The sequence below is a fragment of the Phascolarctos cinereus genome, unplaced genomic scaffold (genome assembly GCF_003287225.1).
Source record: "Phascolarctos cinereus isolate Bilbo 61053 unplaced genomic scaffold, phaCin_HiC Scaffold_2;HRSCAF=192, whole genome shotgun sequence".
NCBI classification, from domain to species: Eukaryota; Metazoa; Chordata; class Mammalia; order Diprotodontia; family Phascolarctidae; genus Phascolarctos; species Phascolarctos cinereus.
The window spans coordinates 53,413,783-53,424,884 of NW_027555625.1; the positions used below are offsets into that span (position 1 = coordinate 53,413,783).

Genomic DNA, 11,102 nt, shown 5'->3' on the forward strand with positions numbered 1-11,102 from the left:
ACAACCATCATGCCCCCCCCCAAGATTTACTCTTATCTAATAGGCTAAACACTCAGATTCTTCAACCAACATTCATAGGACATGAACCCAAATTGCTTTGTCATCCTAGTTGTCATTCTCTGGATCCTCTTCAGTTTGACCAATGTCTTGGCTAAATCATGTTTCCTAGAATTGTACATAATATATCAAATATGTTCTGGCCATACCAGGGTCCAATAGGACTTTTACCATCTAATTTCTGAACGCTCAGACCCTTAACACAGCCAGAGATCTCATTAGTTTTTTTGACTTCTATAGCACATTAACTCACATTGAACTTGCAGGTTGCTAAACCGGACCTGTTTCAGGAAAATTTCTGCCTCACCATGCTTCTCCCCAGCTCCTCTTCCCACCTGTGTACCTAAGCCTTCACACTTATTCCTTTTAAATTCCATCACAGTCAATCTGACCTAACGTCCTGCCGTGTAAATATATCTTTGAATCTTTGCCCTACTATCCAGGGTGTTAGCTGGACTCCCAGCCTTGTGTCATCTGAAAATATGATTAAAAAACATTGAATAATACAGGTCCAAGCATCCCTGGGGCTCCTATTTGAGAGCTCCTTCCAAACTGTCACTGAACCATTAATGATTTGGATCTAGATATTCAAGTAATTCTAAACCCACTTAATCATTCTATCATCAAGCTCACATTTCTCCATTTCCCCCTCTAAAAACAGTATGACTTAAATGCTTTGCTAAAACCTAGTTAACTAGATCTTCAGCATTCCCCTGATCCATATGTCAAAAACCCCATTCAAAAAAGGAAGTGAAGTAAGATGGGCATGACTTTTTCCCTTTCTAAAGGCTCAATAATTATCCCTTTACATAATATGTTATGGAATTTTTCCAGGAATCAAGGTCAAGCTCACTGGCCTATAGTTGCCAGGCTCCATGTTCCCCCACTCTCTTTTAAAAAAACATGCATGATATTTACCTATCTGCAGTCTCATGGTACTGCTTTCATTTCCTACAATCTTTCAAAGATCATTGACAAGGCTATCAAACTTGGGCATCAACTTTCTATGAGCTATACTTTTTTTCCCCCTGCCCTTCACAGTCCAAAGATCATTCTCCTTGTCAAAGAAAGCAGAAGCAAAGTAAGCACTGAGTAATTCTTCTCCCACTGAGTGTAGCTGTCCTATCCCTTCTCTGATCATCCTCTTCCCTCCAATATAGCTAAAACCCAAAACCATTGTCATTGTCCTTAGCTTTCTTTGACAGCTTCAGCTCATTCTTAGCTTTAGCCCCATTTACACCATTCTTACAGTGTATTCATTCTGTTACTTGCTCTTGCAGACTCTTTTGCTCCATTTCATAAGATGTAAATTGGCTGGGAGAGTTCCTTATGCGTCTATATTCATCTCTTGAGACAACTCCCCCTTTCCACTTCATGATTATGCCTCTTTATGTCTCAATATTTTTATTCTTGAGGGATTCACTGATCTTCATCCAAAAGCTCTCCATCATGTTTCCCAAAATGTTTCTGAATTTTCTCAGTTGTATCTTCTTAATCTAGACAGTTAGCAATTTCTAATCCCCCTTTAAACTATCATCTTACTTAGAATAAGGCACATTCTTCTAATTCCATAACCCAGGTATGGGTTACATTCTACTAGATCTCAGTAATACTTATGATGTCAAATTGCCACCTTATATAAAGATCTTCAGTTCTTCTTGTTTTTAATTTAGCCAAACTTTGCTGAGTCTAGACATGTACTGCCATAAGTTTTATTACTGCTGGTTTCTTGAATTGGGTCTCTTGAGACCCCTTGGGACATCTTTACTGCTATTCATAGTTAGATTTTATGGCATCTAGCTTGGTGGCTGTATATAAGCAGTTTTCTTCTTCCTGCCCTCTTTTAGGTTAAAGCCTTTTTAATCAGATTTGAAAGTTCCCTGCAAATACATTTTTAGTACCTTTTTTTAGGTGAAACAAAACCTTTCTCTAAGACTGATATTCCTGTAGTTCAATCTATCGTCCAGAAATTCAAATCCCATTCTCAGATATCATCTTCTTAACCAGTTGGTTTTTCATCTCTGGGTTGTTTGCTTCCAAGGGATGACTGATAAAATCCACTATGCCCTTAAGGTCTTCAGTTTCTCACCCAAATCTTCATTAATTCTTTTCAGGTTTCTTCAAGCAGTATCATTTATACCCCCGTGAATCACCAAAAGAGAGTATTAATTATCCAGCTGGGCAAGTCTTGGGAGGTTCCTTATCATGTCTTCCATATACACTCCAGGAAGATATAGACATCTTCTCTATTGTTATTGGGCTGGTCAAGGGCAGTCTAAGGACTCAACAACTACCATTTCTCTTCCTCCTCTGACCCTTTCCAGCAGATCTCCCACCTCCCATCACCAATGGATAGACCTACATCATAATTCCTTAGAGGACAAGGAACTGGTTCCTCCTCAGAATACGCTGACCCCTGCCTTTCAGGAAGGGGCACCAATCTGTTTCTTAGGAACGAGTGCACCATAGCCCTTCTTATTCCCTTTTTCTTTTATGTAATATTCTTTCATTTTCCAATGTTCTAACTTAGGTCAAGCATTTCCTCAACTCAGATCCTTTTTCTTATGATTATCATTGCTATAGTATTATTATTATTGATTTATGTACCAAAGCTCCATATGGTGCTGAAGCACTGTTTCACTATGCCATCCCATTTCTAAGGAGTTGACTTCCAAATCTGTTATCCAAACCTCCCTTCTTTGAGGCAGAATCACATCTCTAACTGCCTTTCAGACCACCTGAAAGATCTCCTGGCCCCTCAATCTAAACATGTACCAAAACAAGCATATGATATTAGTCCCTAAATCTGCTTCTTCTGACCACTATTTTCTGTCAAAAGCACCTAGATTTCCACATTCATCCAGGGCAGAGGTAGAGGTATATGATAAGAGGCAGAAGAAGTAGAAAACCAGCCAAAAAAAAAAATCAACAACAAAAAAACTCATTCTTTAGGAGAAATTTGAATTGTTCTTTTGTCCACTTCAATTCTCATAGAATCTTTGAGTTGGAAAACACCAAAGAAGTCATTGTCAGTCTTAATCAGTTCATATAGCTTGATGAAAGGCAGTGACCTAAAAGGATCACCTCAGCTTGCCAATCTCCTTGACCAGGAGATAAAAGGTGATTCCAGGAGGCTTCCTATTCCAACAGATAAAGCTCTTAGTCTAGGCCCAGCCCACATTTCTTCTACATCCTCCTGCTAGTCCAAGCACTGCAAAGTAGCCTGTCCCAAACATGATGCTTACCTTCAGTAGTCCCATGATTCTCAGCCAACAGGTGCAGACGAGGGCTTCTAGCAGGTAATGGATGGTGACAGCCACCTTGTGGCACTTGGTGGCATTACCTCCTCCTTACCTGACACTCCCACACTACCTATTTTAGCTGGCAAACTTACAAAGTAATCACCAACCATTTTATTTTAAGTTGTAAAAACCACATGCCAAACAGAATGTATTTTCCATATTAGAGTCAACAAAACTTTTACTTTGAGATTTCATGGTACCTTTTGAGATCAAAGACATCAGGGAATGAGGGAAGCTTGAGAGATCATCTAATTGAATCCCATCATTTTACAGATGAGGAAACTAAGGTCCAGCCAGAGAGATGAAATGATTTTCCATGGTCACATGTATAATACATTGTAGCACTGAAGTTTAAATCTAAGTCCTTTAACTCAAAATCTAGAATTCTTTCCTATTTCCATTGAATAATTTAAAGATAGATGACGGATGGATGGATGGATAGATGGATGGATGGATAGATAGATAGATAGATAGATAGATAGATAGATAGATAGATAGATAGATAGATAGATAGATGAGAGACAGTCAGGAGATGTGGGCTAATGTAGTTTAAATGGCCTGAACATACATTTGCTTGGTTATTTTCTCTATTTATCTGGACCAGCACTAAGCACTAGAGATGAATAGGGAGGCATGTTTTTTTCCTGAGGGACAAGAGAAAATAAAGTGTGAATTTCTCAGCAAGTATATTTCTGGTAACATAGGCTCATCAATCATAGATTTTGAGCTGGAAAGGACCTGAAATCAACTAGGCCATCCCCTACATTTTACAGATGAGAAGATTAAGTCAGAGAGAGGTTAAGTGACTTGCCCAGGGTCATACAGTTAGTAAATGTCAGAGACGGGATTTGAACTTGGGTCCTCCTCACTCCAAGTCCAGTGTTTTATACTTACTATGCCATGCTGCCCCTAATAATTGACATTGAGTTAGCTTTATGTAATTAATAGTATAGTTACCATGATTTTGATGGGATTCAGTTTCTTTATGGGCAACATGGGGGTGGGGGTGGGAGGCAGGCTGCTGTAGTAGAAAGAAGACAGGATTGGGAGCCAGAGACTTTGGACATGAAACCTGGTTCTGTCGCTCCCTGTCTAACCTTGGCTAAGGCATTTCACTTCTCTAGCTGTCTCCTTGTTCATTGTAAAATGAGAAGGTTGGACTAGATGTTCACCAAGATCTTCTACCTACAAGTCAGTGAAATGATGTGGAGGATCCCTCAAAGCCCCAATATTCCATAATTCTTCTAACTCAAGAGAAACCTGAATTATTATTTTTTCAATCATCTCACTCTCCAAAGATGAAAATGGGTGGCCTTACTCAAGTATACAGTTTTTCTATGCAACTACTTAAAAATATTGAAAGTGACTTCTGGACCTTGAGATAATGAGTATGTATTTTCTCAGTGATGCTTTAAGATCTGAAAATATATTCAACCAATGTATCATTCATATCTGTTCCACTTGCACCATAGTAAATGAGGATCCTTTGCAATGGATTCCTCAAGTCCCAACGGTGAATCTCACATAGAACACTCAAGTGTTGGCAAGACTGTGGCGTTTGGGCAGGAAGTGTCCTGTGGCAAATATGAGGGCAGATATTTCAAAAGGACTCAGATTGAGCTACTCAGTAATAGCTACTCAGACTTGCTGGGTATTTTAATAACATTCTGCTTTAAACCGGGTACTGCCACTGTTATTGTGTGCCCTGGGTTAAGTCACTTCACTTCAGAAACCAGAGGCAAACTGTATATAAAATCACAGACTATCCTCTCCACCTCCCAGGACTCACCCCTGAACACATGCTAGGGGATGAGGCATCAGCAGATTGGGAGACTGGCTGTTCCTGCCTTTGTCACCTCCACAGTGAGGAAGAGGATGGTGGGCTGTGAGGGGCACCTGATGGGAAGAGGAAGATAGATACATGCATGGGAAGATCCCATGCAAGCTTTGGGCCATTCTTGGCCCAACAACTCCGCTGAGAACTGCCATTTCCAGAGAACACTTTCCAGAACAGGAGTTCAGATTTTAAAGGAGAGTTTCCCCTTCTTCAGCCCAAATGCAGGTGATTTCATTGAGAGGATTCAGTGGGGTGGAGGTGTGATCCAGGAGATCCACTCCCAGGACTAACCCCAAGGACACCACCTCTGGTCCCTAAAGCTCCATGCCACTCCCTGTTCTGCTCAAACCCTCAGAGCCACAGAAAGTCAAGGCTATAGGAGATAAGCAAATTGACCAAAAGAAATTAGGGAAGACACTCCTGTCCCCTTCACGGCCCAAGTTATTCCCACTTGGGAGATGAGCATATCTTCCAGAATGGGACACATGTGCCGTGGTACAGTATTTACCCATACTTGAGGGGACCTTAGTCTTGAATACTAGTGACAGGCTCAAGCAGCCTATGCTGTTGCTCCACACATACGTATGCTTCCCCAAAGCTGGCTACTACCACTGAAAGATTCCGCTTTGCAGGAGAAGTTCCTGAGATGCAACTACAGAGTTCTGTCCATTTCTAAAATCGATATATGGGAAACCATTTGCACCAGTTCCTTCGAAATGAAGCTAACAAGTATTGTGAGTACCACAAAGTAGCACCGGAATAGCACCTTCTAAGCAATGGTTGAGACTATAAGCATGTGGGCTAGCCAGCCCCACACTTCAAGCCAAGAGTGACGTCAAATTTTACTGAAATCGGACTCCCCTAAAGTTCAATAGCATTAAAGCTACTGTGCTCATAAATACACATTTATTTCATTAGAAATGCATAATTACAGTTCAATAGCATTTTCTCCTAGAAAAGTAGTTTAAGCAACAATTCCATCAAAATTGTTAGTAGTCTTTTTTTCAAATACCTATTTCATTACACTGAACAGAAAACACTTAGCCAAAGGCCTCGGATACTTACACTCATTTTTTTTTCCAATTTTTTTTTTCTTTTTGTTATAAACACCATAGCAAATTAAAAAAAGCCATTTAAACAATGAAAAATATTTTAGTTCTTGATTTTTCTATATGTAGTAAAGTATCTGCTCCAAGCTTGCTTCCATATTTCTCTAGACTCCCAAACAGTATATGACTCGGAAGAAATGGGAAGGGCTGCTGGTGGGGGATGTTAATTTATTTTTGAACTTTTGATTTTGCAGGAGAATTTTTTTTGTCCTTGGAGGAGGATTTCGCTGTCTGTAAGTGCACTCTAACAGAATATATATATATATGTGTGTGTGTATATATATATTGACCTCCCATGCATTAAACCATGAGGACAACATGGCTTCAGAACAATGATCACGTACAGGGGATCGCCAGCCTTATTGGCTGGCGATCATTTTCCCCTTAGGTCTCTGGATGGAAGCCACGACCAATCAGCATAGTCGGATCCGCAGCACCTGGGTCCCCATTTCTGCCTCACTGGATCTGGATGGCGCCATGCTCAATCTGCATTTCTGGCTGGATAGTGGACTGAAGGGCATCCGTGCTCTACAACAAAGTTTTAAAAAGGACATCTATCAGGATATATGAACAGAAGTCACTGAATAGAAGGAAACCACCTTCAGGCCTCCTTCTCCCCAGACATGAAGTTGTCACCAAGAATAGTAAGAACTCAGCACTAGCCCAGCTGCTCTCATTTGGCAGGGTCTCCCGTCATCCTGTCCACTTCTCTCTCTTTCTGCACTATTTTCTCATGCAAAAATAACACCACTGCATTAACAGAATGCTTTACATACATTACTTCATTTTGAGGTAAGTGGTAATATTAACCCCATTTTTCAGATGGGAGAAATGAGGATTAGACAATTGAGGTGACTGGACTAAGGTCACCCATGAGAATCCGCACGACTTGAAGCGGATCTTCTGGTCGTTCTACTCTACTGTGCAGCTAGGTGGCGCTGTAGATAACGCATGGGCCCTGCAGTCGGGAAGACAGGAGTTCAAACCCTACCTCAGACACCTATTAGTTGTGTAACTTTGGACAAGTCACTTTCCCTCTGCCTGCCTCAGTTTCCTCAAATATAAAAAAGGTAGAATAATAACACTTACCTCTCAGAAATGTTAAAAAAGATCAAAGGCAATAATAATTGTAAAACACCTAGCACAGTGCCTGGCACATAGTAGGAACTAAATAAATGCTTATTCTCTTTCCTCTCCCCTGATCCTGTTTCACCTGGATGACAAAATCCATTTTTTCAATTCTTCTCTTAAAACAGCTCTTGTGCCCATACCCACCCAATATTCTTATTCACCTGACAAACACCTTTAGACTTTTTAATCTATATATTATATCTTTAGTAACACAAATATGGCATTACTATAAAAAAAAAATTTTAAACCTGTGGAGTCCCTTGGCAAAGGACTCCAAGATTAAAGAGAGGTTCTTAAAATATATACAGTGACTTTCAAGAAATGAGACAGGTTTTCTTGAATAAAAATAAGAGATGGCACTTTAAGGTTTGTGAAGCACTTTTACAGACACTCTCATTTGAAGGACAGATGGATTATAGATGCACTGCTAGCAGAGACCCAGTCCAACTCCCTCAATTTATAGATAAAGGAGGGGGAAAAGAGAGAAAAAGAAGGAAAGGAGAAGGAGGGAGGGAAGAAAAGAAGGAGAGGGAGACAGAGAGGGAGAAAGAAAGAAAAAGAAGAGAGAAGGGGAGAGGGGAAGGTGGTGGACTCTTCCTGGTTACACAGGTAGTAAGTAGCAAAGGTGGGAATTCAAGCCTCGGGTACTTTTAGTCCAAATTCAAAAGCCTCACCACCATGCTGGTAGAAATCAATCTCCTCACTTAAGAGGCCAATTAGAGAATCAGTGGGACCACTTGATAAATCTCTTTGGAGAATGTCTGCAGAGGGATGAAAAGGAAAAGGCAGAGAATGTGAAGAGTTGCTGTGCTGAGACATTTTCCTAAAGACAGCAGCTGGACCAGGTGCCCAGGCTACCTACAATTATCTAGTAACCCCTGGAAGGGTATGAGAAACCACATTCTAATCTTGAACAGAACCAGGACATGACAGGCCACACCCTCTTCTGGCTGCCACACCTGAAGAGAACTATATTGGATTGGGGGAAGGGGAAAGGAGCTGGACCTTTTATTCTAGAAGGCCAATGGCCAGAGCTCATCCCAAAGAGCTCGCAGCATAAGGTAAACATAGCTTAGGATTCTAGAGCTAAGAGGCTTTCGTGGAAAGTTAAAAGGTAAGTGGGACAAATAAAAGATGGGATGTGTCATAGAGGGAGTGGCCCTCATTATCCTGCAGGACAGCAAAGACAACTGGCTTCCAAAAAGGCTTAAGGTGGACCAGAAGGAGTCACTAGGGGAAACTAGAATGCTTCAAGGTTGTTATTAGTGAGGGCACATATTCCATGATGCTCCCCTCCCCATCAGGGATAAAAATAAAATCCTGACTTGGATGGACCATAAGGTTGACCCAGTAAAGCTATTCCCCCATCTTTACATTCTTGGTATCAGACTAAGGACAAGGTAGGAGCCTGAAACAATGCTAGGACTGCTGCTTAAGCTAGTCACTAAGCCATGAGATGAAAAACACAAAGTCTGCAGGACTGAGAAGACAAAGTAAGAAAGAAAGAAATACGAGCTACTATTTGTGAAAGGTAGAGAAAAGAACAAGGAAAACGACAAAAAGGAATGAGTAAAAAAAAGCAGGAGAGGAAAAAAGTATTTCCTCTTTAGAAGAGAAAAAACAAGTTGACATTAAAAACAACATTTTACACACACACACACACACACACACACACACACACACACACACACACACACTCCTCCTCAGTCCACTGGGACAAGTTGGAAGGAACTTTTCGACAGGTAGAATGGAAGAAAATACAATGTGCCAGGATTGAACATTTTATTATATCACTCCCAGCATTCCATGGTATCATATGGGACATACTCTAGAGTCATTAAAAGAACACTGGTTTAGAGTCAGAAGACGGGATTTTGAGTCAGACATCCGACATTAGCTGTGTAACTCTGAACAAATTAATAAGACAAATAAACAGAAGGGGAACAAATCATTTAACCTCTTTGTTGACTCAGTTTATCTGTAGAATGGGGGTAATACTTATTCTACCTAAATCACAAGGTAGTTGTAAAGCACTATTAACCTTCAATATACTCCAAAAAAGAACATTATTATGATAACTATTAAAGGATATTAAATCCATCTATCAATAAGGATTTATTAAATGTCTAGTATGTATCAGGCATTATGCTAGACACTGGGGGTTACAAAGACAAAAAATAAATTTGCCCCTGCCATGGAGGAGTTTATATTCTCAGGCGCAGTAGCAGTGAGAGAAACCAAAACACCAGCCGGCTTCCCTAACGCCACCCAACAGGACTGTTGAACATGATGCTGTTTAAAGAATCACTCCTTAAGAGAGTGGAGAAGGGCAGAGGTCAGCAATGCCAAAGCAACCCTGGATCTACAGAGAAGACAGGGAACTTCAGGGAAGGGGGAGGGGAGGACACCTACTGAGGATCCAGATCCTAAGTGACTTAGGGGTAGGAGACAGGTCAGAAAGAGGTTGGAACCAAGGATGTGCCATCACAACCATGACCGCAGATAATAATGTTACCACTGTTATTGTCAAAAAGTTACATGTTTGTTTTATCATTATCATAATAGCTGACATTTACACAGCAGTTTAAGGTTTGTGAAATACATTATAAGTGTTATCTCATTTCATCCTTACAAGGAAATAGGTACTATTATTATCCCCATTTTACAGATGTGGAAACTGACATGACTGGTCCAGAGGTCACACAACTTGAAAGTTTCTGAGGCAGGACTGGAACTCGGATCTTCCCGACTCCAGGTTCAGCAGTCTATATACAATGTGCCTCCTAGCTCCTTCCTAAGCTTTAGAACTAGAAGGAACTCCAGAGCTTGTTTTAGAAATAAGAACACCCGAGGACAAGAGAGATGAAGTGATCTGGCCATGTTTACTCATCCACATAGTGTAGGAACAGCCAGGATTTGAACTGAGAGCCCTCTGATGTCAAAGCCCTTTTCAGGGAGCTATGAGCATCTGAGTACCAATCTGCAGGCTGTCTATGAGGGAATGTTTCCCATGCTCCTGGGTGAGATGTGAGTGGGGACTGGCCGAATTTAAAAAGCATGATAGCCCTCAGAAGGTAACTAGGTAACTCTTACGCATCCACAGCGTCAGGATACACATTTATAACTAAAATAAGTTGAAGACTTCAAAGTGACGTAGGCTTCTTCTGACACGTAAAAAAAAATCCTCGAAAGAAAATCAGGAATAATAAGCACTTACAGAAGTGAAGTAAAACAACGTCCACATCCGTTTTTGAGGATGTCTGCGCTCCTGCTGAGTGTGAGAAAAACACGCCCCCAACATCTATGATGGACCCATGGAATTAAAGATGGCTGGCCTCCCAATGACTTCACAAGTGTCAGTTTCATTCCATTTTTGTAAACAAAATACCCAAGTCATCCTGCAGACTTCGGGCACAAACTATCAAATAAGTAGCCACTTGAATACAGGGCTGACTATGTGAGCCCATTTGCCTCTGAGTGTGAAGATCACAGAGTCAAAATAGAAAAAGGAAAAGAAAGTACTTTTTCCTACTGAAATGGCAAACTTCAGCTTTCCTATCTACCTCGTGAGTTGCGCCGAATTGACTGAGACTGCGAACGTAATGGACAAGCCAAGTAAATCATAATAAACACAGGCTCCTCTAGCTTATCCTCTATAAGACCGCT

The 11,102-nt window shown here is 40.8% G+C and overlaps 1 protein-coding gene across 2 annotated transcripts in view; it reads right to left on the minus strand.

The window, feature by feature from the left end:
• Positions 1 to 6,058: 6,058 nt before the first annotated feature.
• The window catches only part of BANP (BTG3 associated nuclear protein), a 254,133-nt gene continuing 249,089 nt past the window's right edge, over positions 6,059 to 11,102 (minus strand). For both annotated transcript variants that reach the window (XM_020989193.2, XM_020989198.2), the window contains one exon: positions 6,059 to 6,833. In XM_020989193.2, coding sequence (XP_020844852.1) covers positions 6,762 to 6,833 — 72 coding nt within the window. In that variant the 3' untranslated portion in view covers positions 6,059 to 6,761. The remainder of the gene's footprint in view (positions 6,834 to 11,102) is intronic.